Raw genomic sequence first — 21,914 nt, 5'->3', positions numbered from 1 at the left:
TATGATGCAACAAAATAACTCAGGTTATTCGTCTATGAATTCATTTACATGCTTCGCTGTACTTAAATTATTACTAGCCTCCATATGCGACAGTTATGATGTAATTTTATAATTGACAGTCCAAGAAAATGTCCCTGCTTAAAAGCTCTACTGCTGCTGTACTGCTAAAATAAGTAAAATTCTGAGTCCCAATTGTATCCCTATCCCTACTAATATTATAAATGTGAATGTAAGTTTGTTTGTTACGCTTTCACGCTAAAACTACTGAACCGATCCTCATGAAACTTTGGCAACATATTCTTGGAGGTAATAGAAGTAATATAGGATACTTTTTATCCCGAAAGCTCAGTTCCTCTGGGAGAGGTGATGAAAAAGTTTGACGATTTTACACAAGGCAATATAAAAAATGTTAGAGATGTTCTTCGTTAACCTTTAGCATATAAATCAACTAACAGTGCGATTTCGATTCGTCCTATAACGATTATTATTTTTTGTAAGTGATAGGAGGACTGGTCAGACAGTTCTTTTCAGATATTGTTTATGCGAATAGACATTTTTTTTTTTTTAAAGAATACACAACTTAAAAATTTCAGTACAACTACACCTAAAAAATGTAATGTCCACGTGTCTTATAAAAAACAAAAACAAACGCAGACGAAGTCGCGGGCAACATATAGTATATTATAAATGCGAATGTTTGTATGTTAGTTACTCGTTCACGCAAAAACTACTGAACCAATTTTACTGAACTTTGGAATGAAGATAGATTATTCCCTTTTTTTACACATAGGTTGCTTTTTATCCCGGGAAAATATACGGATCCCGCAAGATTAAGAAAAACCAGAAAACCGCGTACGAGTCCTAGTTATCGATTGTCATGTGATGATCGCAACTCCTTGCGATTGGCTAAAATACGCTATTCTAGCAACAGCACCAAAAAAATAGCCAATAGCAGCTACTGCAATAATCGTAACGTGATAATAACGAATTCCGTAATCGACTCAACTATTTGCGATGATATTTCGGATCACACTTTGAATATAATACAAAATCAATTACCTCAACTGCGCTTTACGCTATGAGTCGTTTCCATTGGCCTCACATCTCGGATTTGAAGCTCAATGGTCTAATAAATACGCTGTGGTTACGCCCCACTTGTAGTCACGGTTGTTGACAATGGCGTACCATCGTCTCTATGGAGCTATGAATGTTATATAATATAAACCTGTCATTTGTTTGTAAGACTACGCCTTCCTTTCCCGGAGTTGCTGAAATCGATGTCCTTCGTGCAACCGTTTTTTTTTTGGCGTTATGGGAAACGCTTTATGGCTACCTCCGATCCTTGGGAAGGACAGAGAAGCATCAAATCTAGCTAGCTATCAAAATTCAAAAATTTTTTATTCATGTAGTCACATGTAAAAAAGCTACAAGGGTTCCAAATGCGCTCTAGTCTAAGAAGAGCCGACAAAAAACTTAGCCGGTATTTTTTTTGGTATCACCATCTCACAGTCAATTTATATAGCTAGATTTGAAGTGAGAGCAATACACATTCAAGCTTTTTTATCGTTTAAGTTATCCAAATAATTAACATACATCTAAAATTTGTTATAATATACAATTCCCCTTGAGTTAATTATTAATTTTATGTAGCTACTACTAGTAAACTGCACAACGAGTTTATTTCTTCTTCTAATATATAATTCACATTGTTATAGTCAATTTTCTTCTTAAATTGTGTTAAATTGGTATCTATAATATTCTTTAATATTTCATATCCACCGAGATACAGAATACGCCTGATATGAATTTCCACCTTCTTTAAAAAAGATAATTCAGAACTTTGATATCCGTTATTCATTAAATTCATTAGCTTAGTTATTAAAATAAAATACGTGCTAACGAAACTTTAATCATCCTATCTTGTGAAGCAACGGTAAATCGTGATATTTTGCTTTTCATCTAATAAAAGTTTGTCCTTTTGTTTACATTTATATAAAATACGATTATATCTAATAAGTTAGAGAGAGCACAGGTCGTGAGAGAGACTTGAGAAATGGCCTACCTAATTTATGGTTTTCGTGAACCAACACAACAGATTGCGAAGTCATGATTTGAATTTAATGTATAATTAAAATAATAATTGCACGAGGACAATTCCTAGGAGATGAAAGTTTGCTCGGAGTTTTCACTCTTAATATTAGTTAATTGAAATATGCTACGTGACTTATCCAAATTGCCAAAATGAACTCTACTATTATTATTTTGATAATTAACAATACAATGGATTCTGATGAACAATATTAAGGATGCGAAGGGTCATACACAAAACTAAAATTATAGCTTAAGCAAGTGATAATTTAGAGAACATTAAACAAGGTGATAACTTTCATACGTCACGGAGCTCCTGATTATCCCTATTTGGAACCCTTAAATCGCATCACCACAATTAATTACAGTTACGTGTAAACTCGCTCGTGAAATCTCATATCTCATGGCTCTCAGTGGTATCACATGAAACCGCGGAATCGTGTTTATTTCCCACGTACAGGTGCATTTCTCATTTTACGTCTGAGACAATAAGTTGTTTTGAATTCACTTCTTAGACTCCAGTATTAACTGGTGATAAAACTAGTTTGCTTATTATTCGTATTATTATCTTAAACTATTTGACTAACTCATCACTTTGCATTATTTTAGATGCCTATGGATAGTATGAAGCTTGAAACTTCAAATACCATGAAATTAGTGCCTCAATAATCATTCAAATTATTTTTTTTCATTGAATAGAATGGATCAAGAAGAAGAAGAAGAAAAAGTCTTTATTGCACATGCAAATCTAAAACCAGGTTAACAAAAAAAAAAACGATAATATACATATGCACAAAGGCGGCCTTAATCTATCAATCAAATTATGGTTCAGCATATACATTTAAGACACTGTCTGTAACGTATTTAAATATTCAAAATTCAAAATTCATTTATTTCAAGTAGGCCTAATATAAGCACTTTTGAAACGTCAAGTCTGTCTGTTTGTAGTGATTCTACCACCGGTTCGGAAGGCAGATTCTACCGAGAAGAAGCCGGCAAGAAACTCAGCAGTTGCTCTTTTCCAACATCAACAATTTACATTTTGCATTTTTGACATTAATTTTTCTATCTTGTGAGAGCTGAAAGCGGAGCCGGATGCTTCCAAGCAACCTTGTCATTAAAAAATTCATCAATTGTATAGTAACCTCGCTGTAATAAATGTGTTTTAACAAATTCTTTAAACTTGTGCATTGGCAGGTCCAAAATCACCTTAGGAATCATATTATAAAAGCGTATACTCAATCCCACAAATGATCCCTGTACCTTACGCAGACGATATGCAGATGACACTAATTTATGACCATTTCTTGTAAGTCGACTTAATAATCGAATTAAAAGTCGAATAATAAGAGTTACTTTACTAGTTGGCAAAATTATTCTGTCTGAATTTTATGGAAAATTGTAAAGCGGATTTATTATTTATTAGTATCACAGTAGGAATTACCGAATAAAATATTTGACATCTTGCAGCAAGTTCAAAGTTTATATAAAACGCTTATAGAAAATTCCTATTATAATCTTATGGACTAGCTGACCCGGCGAACTTCGTACCGCGGATAATTTTTTTTTATGAATGTTATATTTTAATACTTATTATCCTAATCCGGTCTAAAAGGAATCCAAAAAATCAAATATCATAAAAATTGGTCCAGCCGTTCTTGTGTTATAAATGGTGTAACTAACACAACTTTGTTTTATATATATAGATTATTTAAACGATAAAAAATCTTGGGTGTGAATTGCTTTAACTTCATAACTATTAATTGACCGTGAGGTAGTGATAACAGAAAAAAATACCCGGCTAAGTTGGTTGTGGGCTCTTCTTAGACCAAGGCGCGTCGTAGCTTTAGGTTCAACTTACAATTACACAATTATTTAAACAAATGATACGCTCGCTTCATAAGTGCATGTGATAGGCCTACATGAATAAAGAATATTTGAATTTGAATTTATAGATATCTTAAAATAAAAGATTAGTGATATTAGAACTTACTCGTAACCAAGTAATTACTTGAGTTTGCAAAACTCTATGTACTAACCACTGCCAGTAATGTTTTTTTTTAACCTGTGCATAGCGTTTGTACGGGACGAAATATTTACGCAATTTAGAATTAAAACTATGAATTACTGCTCTTAGCGAATATAAATAGTAAATATGTTATAGCTACTAATTGTCAAACTGACGCAATACAAGAAAAAACGAGAGAATTCACTTTTTTAATCGACTTCTCGCAGTCACTATTAAGTAACCATGTTTTCTCGAACGTCAATTAAACACAATAGAATTGTAATCATAGTTCATGGATAAGAAAGCAAGCATATTTTAATATCAAGTATGAGAAACCTCGCACATAAGCTTCATTTTATTGTTATCCACGAGAGAAATTGTTAATACTTCCGCATCAAGAGTTATTGTCATATTAATGATCAATGCAAAACACTATATAAATGAAATTTATTTCCCGGAGTCTCCACAATTAAAATACTATTTTATTATAATTGGTGTTGAGAATTTGAAGATTCAATTTTTTTTCGAAAAAAGAAGTTTTCTCATCATCAATTTCATAATGTGTGGGTTTATTGTTGTTTTCTGCTTTGTTTTATTTTGTAGGATAATATGTTTTACTTGCACAATTTTAAGTGCATGTATGTATTATTGGAATTATATTGTGTGGTAATGTCTACAGTGGGATAAATTGTATAGCTATGTATTATTTTAGCATGTTTTGTATAAAATGGATTTTGTTTCCAGGTTTTTGTAAATAATTCTCTTCGTGACTTCTTATCTAAATTACTGTATTACAATGATGCTTAAAACACATATATATGTGTTTCCAAGATTATTGGAATTATAATTATATTAGAAATTAATAATAAATATTCCTACTTTAAGCAGTTAAATAAGCTATGAATAAGGCCTGTTGTGTTTTAAATAAAGGTACCAAATTAATTATCAATAACTATACACTCTGTAAGAAAATGGCACAAGCATGGAATGTGTGTGAAGCATGATAAATGGGAGAAACAAAACCTCCATTTAATAAGTGTATCTCTTTCCAGATGACGAGGGAGGTCACATCAAACAAGGCTACGAATCGAGGAGGCAGAATGATCTGTATATGCGCCTGGGGTTGCTTCTGGGAGAGAGGAGAGGATCCCGGAATAAATCCAGGGATAGTTGTACCTCATTAGCCTCGTTGGACGCTCACACTTTAGCCTCGCATAATACTAGTCCGGTAAGAATGGAAAACATTTCTTTGTCAACATAAAAAACACTCATTAGTGAAAGATAAAGATTCATCAAGTTAAGTATCTGAAAAACACTCACAAATCTTGTTTACTTCGACAGACCAGACCTGTGAGTGGAATTCGAAATACATACGACCATTTTAGAAATTCTTGTAATGGTTGACCTCGTTTCTTATCACAAACATCTGATGATAGTTACCTAAGGTGAATCTTATTCAATGATTGTTTTATCCTTAACTAGTAAGGTCAGATTTTATCGCTTTGTGTAATAATATGAGTTGGAATATTAAACAGATTTTGAGACTATTCCGGAAGCCTATTTATTCTTACTAATTTATTTGCTCAAGACTTTTAAACTAGGTACTTTAAACTGCTCATCCAATTCGATTAGCGTTATTTTGAAGATGTCTCTCTGTCTCTGGAAGATATAGGACAGTGCAATATCTAAAACAGTACCCAAGTTTACCATGCTTATATGTATAACACACAAGTTCTTCAAGAATGGCAAAACAAAATTTGAATGTCAGTTTAAATTAAGCAATTTCGATTTGTATTTGGTTTATTGTAATACACACAGTCTACACTTAAATTGGATGCTGGACGTAAGTGCCTATGTGGGCCTTTATTCATAGATCTTGCGTAAGCCATTGACTTAGTAACTGACCTCTTATGAATGAATTTAAAGAGCGTAGGTTTACAAGTAGCGACGTACTACACAATGTTTCGTCAGTATACAGTTACTTAATAAAAGTTTATTTTAAAATCACGCTCAACTTTTTGGTGTGCTTCAAGGCTGCTTTGTAGATCTAAGGATAAAATTTGGGAATTTATATTTCCTAAATTTTTTCTGGTCTTGTCTGGTGGGAGGCTTTGGACAAGGATTCACACACACAAAGACGTACTGTTAAGCGATTTGAAGTTTCGGTACGATGCAGCGTAGAATTCGTTTACAGGTTAGGTTCGTTTATAGGTTTAATATTATTGCTATTCCTTTAAAAAGTAATCTTACTATCATCTTAGACGGCATCATTATGTACTAACAAGTAAAATTGCAGTCAATAAATAAAGTTCGCGCGTTACATAACATTTTGAAAATCTTCAGGTGTCCACATTAACTGGGTCTTCAGAAGTGGACGCAACAACTCCACTGGGTCGAGATTCTCTGGGCTCCCTCGCTTCAATGTCTCTGTCTGCTGCCAGCAACTGTTCATCATCCAGCCCGGGTAGCAGGCGGCATTCCGTAACCGGTGAGTAAATATTGCCATATCTTTACCATCGTTTAAGATGATGGTGGGTTGATGCCTATTGACGTCCTATCGAGCCGATTATATTTAAAAAGAAGCTACCAACATGAATATCGGAAACATGACAGTCTCATGATCACATTTTCGTCAATTAATCTGTGATTCCATCTATTATAAAGTCACAGTGTCGATGTTGATAACAGTAATGTTTATAATTTTTATTAGTGTTTTCACCTACACTTGGAGGAATTATCAATTTTATAAATTTAATCAGTCTTATAGCGACTGTAGCGTCATCTAGTAGGAAACGTTGCAGTTTTTATCTACACCTTCAAAGGACTGATGTGAAAGGCATATACTAATTTCGGCATCGACGGTAGGAAAGCCGTAGCTTAATTGGATAAAGCGCTCATTCCGCGATTGTCAGAGAGTCGCAGGTTAAAATCCTGTCGGTTCCAAAAATTTTTATATGCATTTTAAATTTATAAAATTAGTAATGTTTTATTTCATCGTCATTATCATCCTATTACCGTCTATTAACGTCCCACTGGGTACAGGCTTGCTCTCATAGGAAAGAGGATAACATGTATCCATAATTCATAACATTAGTGACCAGTTTCCTTCGGTCTATGTACTGAGAAATTTAAAAAGAAAATCTAATACCTTACACTTCTTGGCATGACCGAGAATTCGAAACCATGGACCTGTGTTCCGGAGTTGAACATGTCTACCAATACCACCCGACATAGTAGTTAATATAGTGAGTGAGTGAAAATATAGTGTTAATCATTATTCGAATCCAAAATCTTCCCATGGCAGATTCAATTTAGCAATGATAGCATTGTAGTAATAATAGCATAGGAAAGGTATAGACTTTTCCTGTTATTCCCTGTACATTAAAATAGCTCTTCTAAATAAAATCTTCCATATGAAGAAATTTAAATAGATTTATTATTAACTATCAGCGTAAATCATAGACAGTAAGTCTTCAGTAGTAGTAGAGCTTTTTCTAAACGAGCTCGTCCGAAGTACTTCCACTAGACTTATCTCTTCCGCTAACCAGCATTGTTGCCATGCTGTGTTCCGGTCTGGAAGGCGTAGTTTCCGGTGTAATTACAGCCACATGAGGCTTAACACTTTTCACTTACTATCAGGTGGGCCATCTGCTTTGCAATTAACTTGCAAGAAAATTACAGAAGATTTTGGATTACATTGATTATTAATTTCGAGTGACCAGCAGTCGACGTCAATCGGTTAAGGTGATGTTATAATTACTTAAACACACACGCTAACAGCAATAAAACAATTCCAATAATTATTGTCCTTGTACCAGCATTACAAAATGGCCGAGAAGAACTGACTCGGATGTCAAGCGGTTTCTTCAAAACCAGGAAGACAGCAGCGAGGAGGTCGGCACGCGTCAACAGCAAGCAGTCTTCCACATCGTCAGAACTTAAAAAAGGTAACGTAAAGGTGTTTGTAATTCCTTCCTTCACGTCCAACCAAGCACCCAATACTTGATTTTTGCATAGAGTTAGTTGAAAGGACGGGACTAGGAAATCAAACGATTCCACGGGATTTGTAGAAAACCGTAAAAACGCAGACGAAGAAAGCGGGCAATAGCTTTTATTATTATAAATCTCTGTCAGTGGTGACCAAAAGGGTCTCGAATCGTGTAGATGTTAGCCTTTAGATAAGCAGATGATAGTTTGCTGGAAAAGTTAGCAAGGTTTGGTTATGCTGTCACAAAACAGCCGCTGGCTAGCATCGGCTACTTCAAAGACTCGGCATAAGCTTTAGCTACATCCGCAGTGTATTGTTGCGTCTCTCTATGAACTGACAGCGAATCTTTTAAATAAACATGATTCAGAGGATGCAGATGCTTTTTACTATCCACAGTTTCGTGATTGTAAATAATGCAAAAATGAGGTTTTAATTGGTATAAATTTGTCGACACACCAAAATAAGATCCAACCAAAGTCACACATGATTTTCATAGGTATTTATAGTTTGCATGCATGCATTGCTTGCGCACACATTATTTGTGTTTGTAAATGATTATAAACCATATCAAATAATTCAATTTGTATTTTCGTTCTAGTTCACCCTTCGCCGCAACTTAACCTGCGACCTTTATTCTTTGAAGTGCCTTCCACTGAAAATGAAGCTTGCTTCTCTGGTAGGCAATGGCTCATGAGGGATATGGAAAAAGCCTTAGAGTCTACTTCTGGTGAGTACTTATCAACTTCTAACCCTATTAGTTAAAACTAATTTTAACAAGTCTTGATGCTGTTGTATGATTCTCACGATAAACATGCAATGACGCCGCCGTCTTTTACTTGAGTTTCCTTCTTCCTCGTATCTATCTTATTATGAAAAAAAAAAATTCCCTTATCTTTATTTTATCTTAGATCTATGGGTAGGTCTGTAACTACCCGTAGATCTTATGTCACTTATATTTCCCACTTTTATTAATTATTTTAATTTCCGGTATGTTATGCTCGGTTATAAAATCAATGCCTTGTTTTATTTTATGGTTTAAAAGAGTACACTTCCAACTGTCAAAGGCTCATTCCGGGGATTTCATTGATTCAAATGTACTTGTAGTATAGAAATCTTAAATTTTAATGTTGAGTGAAACTTGGTAGTCCGATAGTGAGTCTATTAGCATTCCAAATTTTATTATGTTTATTATGTCCATTTCTTTAATTATGTAGATTTTTTTTTGTGATATTTAAATAAAGTTTATTTAACTAGATAATGCGTTATAATAAAACTTTCATGGCAGTAAATACAATGTTTCTAAACGGAGAATAATGAGAAAGATAAAATTATTTTTATTAAGATTAAGAGATATTAAGAATAAAGATTTTTATCTTGTTACAAAGAAGTATAACTTCTAACGCGTGCCCATAAGTACACATGTTTTCGTTTTTCAAATATTACTCTTACTTACTCACTTCCACTTAGGGAGTATTAAAAAAAAAATCCCGCAATCTAAAATGTGATATTTGTTTTCAGGTATAATGATCTCTGGACGTCCAGGCACAGGGAAAACGGCGCTAATACTGCAACTAGTCGACTATTCCTGCTTTGGTCGGAAAAGGAATTTTGAATACGAGGAATTAAGAGAACAATCTGATATCAGAGAGGTGTTACCTGAAGAAATTGCCGCGGGAACAGTCACGAATCTCGCTTCGCAAGTCGTTGCATATCATTTTTGCCAAGTAAGTTGATTTAAAATTTGTTGAAGCACTTTTACTTACTTAAAATAACACCTAGAATTTAATTTATAGACCTTAAGAGAAAAAGTAAATATCACATGAAACTTTTTTCTTTTACAAGTTGGCCCTTGATTGCAATCTCACCTCATATATAAAAAAATATGATACAGTCTAAGATGGCACTGGGATTATCTGTATGGCTGTTATAAGCTACACCCCTAATCGTTATCTAAGTGGCATCGTACCGGAACGCTAAATCACTTAGCGGAACTTCTCTGTGGTAACTAGCCAATGCTTTAATGTAGACCAGACAAGAAAAAAATCAGAAAAGTCGTCATAATATTTAGTTGATGTTAAATTTGTATTTGGTCCTTAACACTTAATTTTTTATGTTACAGGCGGATAACAACAGCACGTGTCTAGTTGGCGAGTTCGTTCACTCTCTCGCAGCACAACTCTGCCAGGCTCCTAGACTACAAGCCTATAGAGAATATCTACTAAGCGAGCCGCACCTTTTGTCATGTCTCTCATTAAAAGAATGCATAGCAGACCCAGATTTGGCATTCATGAGAGGTATCATAGAGCCTCTCATTATTCTAAGAAGGAACGGAAGCATAGATACATCCAATAGTATAATTCTAGTTGATGGACTCTGCGAAGCTGAATATCATAGACCGGATCACGGTTACACAATCGCATCGTTTCTAGCGAGACACGTACCAGAAATGCCTTCGTGGCTTAAAGTTGTCGCAACTATTAGGACACAATTCCTCGAATTAACTAAACAATTACCTTACACGAGGTTAAGCTTAGATGACTCCGATAACGTTCATAAAGATTTACTGGAATATTTCAACGCGAGAGTTCAAACGGCTCCCATTATAGAAACTAATATCAAAAGCTCCACAGGCAAAACTGAAGGCATGCATAATTCTGTTATGAAATTCGCACAATACGTGCTTCACTTAAGCCAAGGCTCATTTCTGTTCCTAAAACTTATACTAGATCTTCTAGAAAGAAGTCATATAGTAGTAAAGTCGACCAACTACAAAGTTGTACCGATTTCATTGGCACAAATATTTCTACTGCAGTTTAATTTAAGGTTCCCCACCGTGCAATCCTTTGAAAAAGTTACACACATTTTAAGTGTTTGTCTGGCTGCGCTTTATCCGCTTACTTTGGTAGAAATCTACTATTCAGTCAACTCTTTACTGGTTGATACATTTTTGCCATGGGATGAGTTCTGTCACAGATTCGATAGCCTGACCGATTTTCTTGTGAAGAGAATCGACAATACTTATATGTTCTTCCATCCATCATTCAGAGAATGGTTAATACGCCGTGACGATAGTGAAAGTCCAAAGTTCTTGTGCGATTTGAGAGCTGGACATTGTGGTATTGCGTTTAGACTTTCCAGAGTACAATCACCGTTGGATCCAGAAAAGTCAATGGAGTTAGGCCATCACATTCTCAAAGCTCATATGTACAGAAATATGGGACCTGCCCAATTGGGTTTGTGTCCAAGAGATTTACAAGCAATGATGGTCGCATCAAGTTCCGCTAACGTTGGTGAGGCCGTTGCTAACTTACGGAACATTTACACACCGAATGTGAAGGTTTCTCGTCTTATGTTGCTAGCTGGAGGATCTCCCAATCAAATTACGGAATGTCTTGGAAATGCTCCGTTGTTGTGCATGTACGCATATCAAGGAATTATCTCTATGGTTGGACTGCTGATAGAATTTGGGGCTGACCTAGAAATGACCAATTCCCAAGGATGCTCTGCGTTGTCTCTGGCATGCCAAAGAGGTCATACTGATGTTGCAAGGATGTTAATAGCATCAGGTAAAAAAAAATCAAGTACTTTTCTGAAATATTTTTTTGCATTGGCTAGAGCCACAAGACACAAAATAGTGCCTCGTTCCATGGAATTTTAATCTTAATTGTGCACGTAATCTAAAAAAAAAAACATTTTGTCTAATTTTGAGCTTACTGCGTAAAATAACTTTAGATTTTAATGCAATCAGGATCTAGATTTAAAATTATTTTTTTCGCGAGAAGGTGTGATAACTAATTGTTATTTATAAATACTTGGTAACTGAATCTCTATTCTATCTTCTTATAAGTAAATGTACTTCTGTAGCTCAGTTGACTTGCAATTTTATAGTTATGTACTATAATATAAACCTGAAAACTAAATGTTAGTATCTAGTTTACTGTCTAAAAATAATAAATTTAGAGAATAATGTGAACGGCGGTAGAAAATTACGTTTGGTTCTGCGCTGATTTAAACTTACTTTTGCCATCAACATATGTAGATCAAAAGTGACCAACTATTTATTATTGCAGGTGCTTCACTAAGTCACACCGATACAGCAGAACAGACACCATTAGTCCACGCAGCTAAAAATGGCCATCGAGATACAGTGATCTACCTCCTGGGGTGTCAAACAGGCAAAGATGATAGGAATCCTTTGGATATAGATGAGTGTAATATCGAACAATTAGTTCCTGGCTCCAGGCATGCATTGATTGGTGCAGCGCAAAACGGTCATTTGGATATAGTCGAATATCTTTTGGATACTGCTGAATTAATTGTAAGTCCCAAGACCAACTTCGGACATCCAAAAGTTCGACTTGATTATCATCACTTAATTTATTATTTTTGTCTCCAGCCTGATGGGATATGTCCAGTAACTGGCGAAACAGCCCTTACAGCAGCTTGTTCTACCGGAAACGCAGCAATCGCCGATGCATTACTTATCCGAGGAGCCACTCCATACTCACTTAACGCTAGACAAATGTCACCTTTGGCTTTAGCTGCAAAGAATGGCAGAACAGCTCTAGTATTACGGCTTTTGGATTCGGGAGCAGATGTGATGGGATCCGGGGGCAAGAATCCGTTAATTTTGGCTGCAGCAGAAGGTCATGCTGAAGTTGTTGCAATGCTTTTAGATCACGGTGAGTCTATTTTCTTAATAATTTTGCAAAAGGTATTGACTCTTGAATATTGCACACTAGATCTATTACACAATGTAACCAGAAATTTAAAGATAATAGTGACTTAATGTATCTTTCACTTAGGTGCTGACCCTGATGCTGCGGATGGAGATGGTATTACTCCGCTTGGTTGGGCTGCTCTTCGATCCAGAATACCAACTCTTGTCGTCCTACTTGATAAAGGAGCCATAATCGGTAAGTGAAATTTACATTAGATTTCCCACGTGTTGCAGAAAAGTAAGAAACCTATTTTGATACGTAATAACATCCTGATGGTTTATTTCATTCAAGGGAAAATTGGATTGTTCTTTAGAAGTCTATATAATAATATTACTACAAAAAAAAATACATTAATTTTCCTTGTACTGATTGTTCGGGTACAAAATATAAAGAATTGCAGCTGAAACAATTAAAGTGGGACCACCAGCTTCTACTCACATATCAGCTCATAAATCATTATTTAAAGTATAGAGTCAAAGTGCTAATGTTTCAAAACAGCTCGAAAGTATAAACAATAATATTCTAACGACATATTATTTTAACAGACCAGCCAGATGGAAGCGGTAGAACGCCATTAGGGCTCGCTTGCGGTGGGCCGGCAGAACTTGTGGAATTACTGTTAGAACGAGGTGCATCATTGGAGAGGGTTGATCACAGCGGACTGAGGCCTTTGGACAGGGCTATTGGACAGCGGAATGTTCCCGTAAGTTCCCCCTTTACAATTTAACTCAAAATTGTATTCACTTTTAATTATGCTAGATGGAATTATTTATTATCGGATGGTCCAAACAGATATGAAAGCTGATATTTTTATATCTCAACATCTTTACCCCTAATATACACCAAAATAATGCAGACAAATGAATAAAATATACGATACAGCCCCTTTAAAGTGTAGTTTATTCATATTTACTTTGACGTGTGTTTTTTTCAGGTAGTGAACTGCTTTTTGAGAAAAGGGGCAAAATTGGGCCCCACTACGTGGGTAATGGCTTCAGGCAAACCAGAATTTATGTAAGTACGAAAACTTCAATTATTTTACTTCTTTAATTTGCTAAAAAAGTATGATTTTGTTTCAAGGGAACTAACTTTTAAGCTTAATATGAATTATTTATGGTACTAAACCAATACAACATTTCTTAACAGGCTAGTACTCCTAAACAAGTTGCTTGAAGACGGGAACTTACTTTATCGCAAGAACCGACCATCAGAAGCTGCGCACCGTTACCATTATGCTCTTAAAAAGATAAACCCACTGATCAGTGATGAAGGCTTAACTACTCCATCCACACAACCAGTCCCTCATGAACATGTATCGGCATTTGTACAGCTGAAGACGAATTTGCTATTGAACCTATCTCGATGCAAGAGGAAACTAAACGTATGTATCTTTAACCTAACTAAGTATAATCTTATGATAATTTAGATATCAATTACACATCCTTAAAGGAGTATTTTTTTTAAGTTTTGATGAATTATTTCTATTTATCATTCATTCATCATCATATCAACCCATTTTAGGACAAGAGTCTCCTCCCACACTCAGTTGAGATTTCTATTACCCAACCCAAAATGTAAATATATAAAAGCGTATGGCCAAGTTTTGTTGAACTAAAAATGTATTGATAACTAAGCTAATTTAATGATTAGTTCATTAGCTTATTTGTTTACTAATAAGCATGATTACTGTAATGTCAATAATTGAAAAAAAAGTCAGGAAAAGAATAATCATAAGTATCTTTATGACCAAAAATATGATATTACCGATTCCAAAAGTATATACCTAAGAAATGAAATTTTTGTTTTATAGGAACCATCGGAAGCGTTTGACTTGGCTGCACGCGCGTCAGTTCTACGTCCCAATGCGTTTGATTGTGCATATGCAATGTCCCGGGCTATTCTAGCCCTGAACAAACCTTCGGATGCGTTACCACATTGCAGAAGAGCTTTACTTCTAGCACCTTCGACGGATCTATCTGCTATGAGGACTCTAAAGGCCCTGCAACAAGAAATTCTTACAAGGATCAACACTGGGACTCATAGTTTAAATGGCGATACCCGATCAATGAGAAACTATGACAGCATCAGTCTTAACATGCCTTAAGTTGTCCGTTGAAACTGAAACGCTTAATAATAATCAAAACTCACCATTATTTTTTTTTATGTTGTTTTTTGAACAAAGCAATAAATTATTATCTTTGAGGTGGCTTATGAATGAATAAGAGTTTCAGCCTTCGGTCGCTAAATTGCTGAATCTTGAAGTAATAAAGAATTTCCTGAATTCTTAAGTCGCTACATGATTCTAGAAATGGCTTTAAAATCTTGTCCGTTTAAAAGCGCTCTTTAGTTTTGTAAATTATGTTATTTCTTTTGTAAGTGCGACATATAAATGTAATGATATATTGGCTCTTATGTTCCTTAATGCGTTATGCCCTATTTCTTTAACGTATAATTAGCTTTTCATGAAGTACTGGTGTTAAATGATTGTGACTTTTTAAATGGCACTCCATAAAGTATGAAAGACAGAGATAGAATGATATTCCACTTCTCTCATTTAAGTGTAAATAATTTGACTAATTAATATTCGGTTTATATTTTTGACGGCAAGTAAACGTACTATTTTGGCATACCGGCTTATTATTGGTTTATTCACGACAATAATATGGTAGTAAAAAAATTGTGATTGTTGCATTTAGGTTTTGTTGTGGTGTTAAAAACTGAAAAAATAACAAAAATATTGAAATTTTGTGAATATTTTAATTTAAATTATGTAATGGAAAGGAGTTGTATGTATAAGTATATATTTGACTATGTAAGTATAAGTAAGTATAATATTAATTGCCTTGCAAAATTGCCTATGATATGAAAGTGTTTTACAATTGTTTTGTGTAAATGTATGATCAATAATAATTATAATTATATTATTTTTAGTGCTGGCACGTTTATATATTAAAATTCTTATTTTAAGCGCGTTTAAGGAAGGTTGTTTTTGATTATTTTTTTTTTATTAATATTATTATCATCAACAAAATAGTGTTGTCAATTTATAGAATAAGCTTTATTATTTTTAGGTTTTACTGATTCTTTGTGATCAAATGACATTTCTGTAAATAAGTATTTCACTTTACATACATGATATGTGGAAATGTATTAGGGTTTTTAAGATATATTTTTTTATATTACTCGAATATATATTTTCTTCATATATTATAAAAAAATTCGCTTGCCACTTATTATTTTTACTGCTTTTATTTTTTATTATTTTATTATCATTTTAAATAACCGTAATATCTTACTGTTGTATTTAACACATTCAATCAATAAATATAAGTTATTACAAATTTATATAATATATAAAAAATAAGATTAAAATTATCGTAGCAATAATACGATAAATAAAATAAAAGATGTTGCTATCGATAAACCGAAGAATTACTGTTAATTACAACTTACATAAAAAAAAATTGTTTTAACAAATATCACACAAACACATATAACAAATTATTATTGTTGTTAAGTACACAAATAAACAACAAAAAAAATCTGATTAATTTGGACAAACATAAATACCTGTGCAAAGCAACGTACGTACGTTTAAATGTGAAATATATAACTTTTTCATGGTTTTTATTGTTAAAATTTAGGTTTTTTTTTTTGAGTTAAACTCACATGCCCGTTCTCTTGCTTTATTTTAATTTATTACAATATATGTTTTAATAGTTTTAATACCTTTATCTAGAGGCAGAACTGTAACGTTTATAAAATTATTATAGAAATTTGAAACAATTTAGAATGGTTTTATGTGTATAAACTATAATTATGGCGTGATTTATTTATTTAAAAATTGAAGTCTCTTAAAACATCCCAATAAGATATGTATTAAAATAAATATGACAATAAATGAATGAATGCAAATACTGCACAGATAGGGTTGCCAACCGTACTCTAAAATAGAGTATTGTAATCTGTTCTTTGTATGTGTACTTTATAATATAAAGTAATAATAGAGAACACTAAAATCCTTATTAATGGGAACGTGAGTTTGTTTGTTGGTTCTTCCTTTACGCCCTAACTAACCATCCAATTAACTTGATTTGACTTGCATAGAGTTAGTTCAAAGTACGAACAGTATCCCACTATACAGTAATGAGGTTTGTCCCAGGAAAACAAATTGTTCCCACGGAATTTGTAGAAAATTTATTTACTGTCATAAATAACCATACATACAATGCAAAAATTCTACCGTTTACTCTTAAAATGTTTGTATACCTATGTCTAATACGTACGTTCAAAATGTAAGTTTTGAATGTTCGGAGTCATACAATTCTGAATTAAAATTGTTAGGTGCCGTAATTGATAAAACAAATCTTTTCAAAAATAAAAATAAATTTACTCTTTTTTTTTTTTTTTTGGAAGGTATGTTTTGATGGTATGTCCTCTATCTGAAATCAATTATACTAAATTTCTTTTTTAAAAAGTTGGCAACCCTATACCCAGGTATGGATTTATAACCATCTATTTGAAAAAGATGTGAAATGTAAACGGCATAATCTAACCCGCTATACAAAAAATGACTAAGGAAGCAGAGGGCGTGTTCTAAGAAAAAAGCGTGCCTAAGTATGAAGTGGTAACTAAAATGGTGACATTCGCTAGTGCGCAATGGTGGCATTCTATTATTAAAAATTGTTTTTTATAAAACGTTATAAAGAAAATAACACTTAAAATTCAACTAGAAAATTAGATACATAATTTCAACAAAGCACTTGGTAAAAACACCTAGAAAGAAGAAAATCGGGAAATGTGGTCACTTCAATGGCGCATTGGCACGCTCTTCGCAACTAAATATTCCTTATTCATTTCTTTAAAACGACGATATAATAGATACAATTATTTGAAAATTTCTAATAAAAGGCTGAAATTTTGACACATCCATCGGATCATGTATAGAAAGTATAGCTATTATAAAAGTTATTGTAAGTACAATAAATAGTTCTGTGAGAGTATCTATTAATAAATACACATATTGCTTCATATCTTGTTTGTTTTATTCCATCCACATATTTTGTGGACCTCCCTGGCTGGTCCTTTGGAGCACTTTGAACCAGGACCTCACTCCCACTCCCAAGGATAGGTGGGGGGTCCCGGGTTTGATCTCCGGCAGGGGCAATTCGGAAATCTGATTTTCTGAATTTTCTCTGGTCTGATCTTGACCTGCCCTCATAGATATGCGTATAAGTGATTTAGTGTACCGCTAAGATGTCGCGCAGAACATAAATAGCAGTATGAGTTTAACATAACTGGTATACCCCAAACATGCTAGCCCGCTACGTCTAGAACTATCTTAGACTGCATCATCACTGGTGAAGGTGAAAATACAGTTAGCGGATAGCCCAAAAAAATTAATGTTAATTTTTTGATGACCATTTATTACTTATTTCGACATAACATCGACTTATTTCAAAAACATTTATGTCTAATAATAACATTAAATAAAGTAGGTACGGTACAGTTTAAGAATGCAGATTATAGGAATGTGCCATACTTTGTGAAATTGAAGGTAAGGAAATTAACAAATCAATTAAGTTAAAAAAAATGTTTTATTTTCATCACACAAAGACATAAAAGATAATTTTTATAACAAAACACAAATGTTAGTAATCATAAATCGCCCGGACAAATTCCATTCATTCAAAAGATAACATGCTAAATTCAAACCATATTTGCCATAACGAACGAAAAGTTTCCTACGAACGCTGCCTTAACAATGAGAGATATATGATTGAGTTCTGTAGAAAAGTTGTAGAACTTGATAATGCCGACAAAAATGTTGGCGATAGCATCACACATACGATACATTTACATTTAAGTAACAAAAAGATTTTTATACTTAAAAAATAATTAAAATCATCAAAAATTATGAATTCTTATCAAAATAAGTAAACTAATCGTCTCAAGTATTAAAAACAAAAGACTTTCCCTTTTACTGCATATACACTCAGTTGAAGCAAGTAATATTTCAATTACTTAAAGTCAAGCCGAAGTCCTAACACCTGGGCTATCGCCGCTTCTTCTTCTTCTACCTCACTTTGGTGATGGTATTTTTGAAATAGGAATGGTGTCTTGTCGACTTTTGCTTAACTTAGTTCTTTATTTGAAATTATAACAAAGATAATCTTTAGAAACGGTTGTAGCCCTTGTAATCTTTTACAGAAAACTTTTGAAATTCGTTTTGTTGTTTTGTCATGTAATTTCAATTTTGCACATTTAATTCGATCATCACTTTTTCTGTTTTTAGAACCACAAACTCTGCACAAATTTAAATATCTTCAACTACTAAAAAAAATCTGTGATTTACGCCATAGAGTTATAACTAGTTGCAATTTTTTATGTATTTTGTTTGTAACCATTTCATAATTAAATAGTAATTACAACAACAGTCAAATAGTTTGATGTTTGAGTTTATATCGACTTGTGCTCCGATTATGATTCCTTCCGAACCGATGGTAGAGTCACCACAAACAGACATACTTGACATTACAAAAGTGCGTATAGGTATTAGGCCTACTTTTTGAATATTTTGAATATTTTTTAATTTTTCTAACTTGTCTTATAAGGGAAACAATCTTTACAATGCTTTTTAGTGTAAATTGTAATAAAAAAATATTAAAAAAAAACAACTATGATAAAATTAATAACAACCATCGAAAGAGATTTCCTTTATGTAGGTGTATTTTTCACCTTAAGAATTTAAAATAAACTTTACATTATAAGACAGGTTAGAAAAAATAGACTTTTTCAGCTACTGTCCGAAAAGTTTACTTAAATGTTTGAATGTTCAAATTAATCATTTGACGTTTAAATTCCACATTGTTAACATTAGGCTATTATTTTTTACAGTTTCCCAATGTCGCCATTTAAATGGGACAGTGTCTGCAGCACCTGGCACCATGGATGCCTCAGAATGGATACACCAGCCACTAAATGGCAACCGCGGATACGATAAAAATAACATTACTGGGCACATCTCTTTTGGAACGCAAGTTCAACGGTCACACAATTTTAGCAACAGGGGAGCTTCTGTGATAATCAACCAGACTGGCAACTCGTATCATTGCAATAAATGTTACGGTGTGATAGTTGTTCAACAAAACAATCACTATGATTAAGTTTGTAGTAGCATAGACATTGTTATATTTTGTAGTACCTAATTTGTGTAGTGTGGTAGAGTCACAAACAGTCTGGGCCCACTTGAAATAAATGAATTTTGAACTTTTGAACTTTTTATTTGTACCTGAAACTCCTCTATTATAGTAGGCATTATGACTGATTGTGTAGTAAGTTACCGGAAGTATCTACTATATCCGAAAAAAATAATCTTATTTTGCACTCGTGATTTAGAGCTATCTGCCTTAGTAAGTTTTTTTTAGCTACAGATTATTGATTTTGGTACAATACTTTAGCGATTCTCTGTTACTGTTCCATCCATACTGAGTCCAAAACAGATTTTTTTTAATTTTTTTTAAATCATGTGAAAGCTACTGAACGGATTTCAATAACATTTGGTATAGTGGTAGCTGGTATTCCGGGTCAACATATAGGATACCGATAAACTATATCATAAGTAGTTATAAGTTTGCTCCGAGAAACGTGATTAAAATTTTTATCAATTTTACTTCAATAATTCTTTTTTTATTTGAAATTTATACTATCACGCCTGTGTATTGTTTAATTTAACTGAAGATCTGATAAATATTGTTGGGGATAAAGGACATAACTCTTTACAGATACCAGCAAGTCGCAAGGCATATGGTACAACGATCGAATGCATGCGTACCATCTTACTAATATTATAAATGCGAAAGTTTGTGAGGATGGATGTATGGATAGATGGATGTATGTATGGATGGATGGATGGTTTTAGTGTATATTTCACTATGGTTTTCTCAGTGGCGTGCATTGCATATATGCAAATAAGCAGTGCATACCCTACCCTCAGGGTCTTAAAGAGCCTTCAGATAGGACCATTAAAGTTTTGTAATTAAAAAAACACTTAGTAAAAAATATATGAAAGCGCCATCTAGTAATAAGCGGCAAAACTTCTAGGTCAATTGTCGCTAGACAGGCGACAGCGCAACCAGCGCGCGCGAGGCGCATAGCGTACAAAATAAAATCTTCTACTTCGTATTTTAATTTTTAACCGTAAACGCTAAACATTTACCTTTTAAAACACGTAAAAATACCTATATTATTATTTAAATCTCATGTTATCGATTGCAGGGTAAAACCATTATTAAGAATCACTCGACATATGACGCCCTCTACTGTTGCATAGAAATATCAAATAAAATAAGCACGCCCAAAAAAGAATCGTTCTGCTAGATGTGTGCGTGCAAGTTAGTAGTGTGTGTCGTGTAATGTTATAATCGTGCGCTTGTACTTACAAGATTAGCATCGGTTCACACAAGAACAGTTTCATTCATAAATTATCTATGTATGGGTGTCTATAAGCACTGCTTACGGAAGTGGATAATCAATTACGTGTTTGATTTTTTTATGAATAAAATGATTTGCTTGGTTTGTTATTGTTGTTAACGGTCATTATTCTTTTTTTAGAATTAAAAACATTATTCACAAATGTAAATACCTTTTAGTGTGTTTTAAGAAAATTAAGGAACTAATATTATCGAGTTAGTCTTTCGTTTTGAAAATAATCTATGAAACCAAACGCTGTCTAAATTTTGACAAATGATTAATTTAGGTTTTCCAGGAATCATTGGAAAGTGAGAGAGTTAACAATAAATATGGTTTCTATTTATTGTTTACATATCAAAATAAAATAGCGTTCGTACCCGTTCTTACAAAAAATTAAAGACTATTTTGACTAATTTCGATTGCAATATTATCTATAGCATATTCAATCGCCATTATTGTTTACCTTCGAACAATGCTGTATGGCGTTGGTGATAAATAAACGGTTCAAGTGCATAAATTCAGTAACTTTAACCTTTAGTAAAAGTTTGAGTAGTGATAGTTTAATGTGTTAAGGTTAATTTATAGTTTATTCATTCATTTTATAATGAAAGCATATTCGTGCGGTCTTTGTTTGGGT

At 33.5% G+C, this 21,914-nt stretch overlaps 1 protein-coding gene across 2 annotated transcripts in view; it reads left to right on the top strand.

Moving 5' to 3' along the window:
• The window catches only part of LOC120629718 (protein TANC1), a 246,436-nt gene extending 230,871 nt beyond the window's left edge, over positions 1 to 15,565 (top strand). For both annotated transcript variants that reach the window (XM_039898717.1, XM_039898718.1), the window contains exons 3-15: positions 5,149 to 5,324; positions 6,440 to 6,584; positions 7,915 to 8,043; positions 8,683 to 8,811; positions 9,603 to 9,808; positions 10,204 to 11,650; positions 12,155 to 12,402; positions 12,481 to 12,766; positions 12,890 to 13,000; positions 13,351 to 13,508; positions 13,740 to 13,819; positions 13,952 to 14,186; positions 14,616 to 15,565. In XM_039898717.1, coding sequence (XP_039754651.1) covers positions 5,149 to 5,324; positions 6,440 to 6,584; positions 7,915 to 8,043; positions 8,683 to 8,811; positions 9,603 to 9,808; positions 10,204 to 11,650; positions 12,155 to 12,402; positions 12,481 to 12,766; positions 12,890 to 13,000; positions 13,351 to 13,508; positions 13,740 to 13,819; positions 13,952 to 14,186; positions 14,616 to 14,909 — 3,644 coding nt within the window. In that variant the 3' untranslated portion in view covers positions 14,910 to 15,565. The remainder of the gene's footprint in view (positions 1 to 5,148; positions 5,325 to 6,439; positions 6,585 to 7,914; positions 8,044 to 8,682; positions 8,812 to 9,602; positions 9,809 to 10,203; positions 11,651 to 12,154; positions 12,403 to 12,480; positions 12,767 to 12,889; positions 13,001 to 13,350; positions 13,509 to 13,739; positions 13,820 to 13,951; positions 14,187 to 14,615) is intronic.
• Positions 15,566 to 21,914: the final 6,349 nt, after the last annotated feature.

This window comes from Pararge aegeria, chromosome 15 (genome assembly GCF_905163445.1).
Source record: "Pararge aegeria chromosome 15, ilParAegt1.1, whole genome shotgun sequence".
NCBI lineage: Eukaryota > Metazoa > Arthropoda > Insecta > Lepidoptera > Nymphalidae > Pararge > Pararge aegeria.
This window is presented reverse-complemented; position numbering and strand designations above follow the sequence as displayed.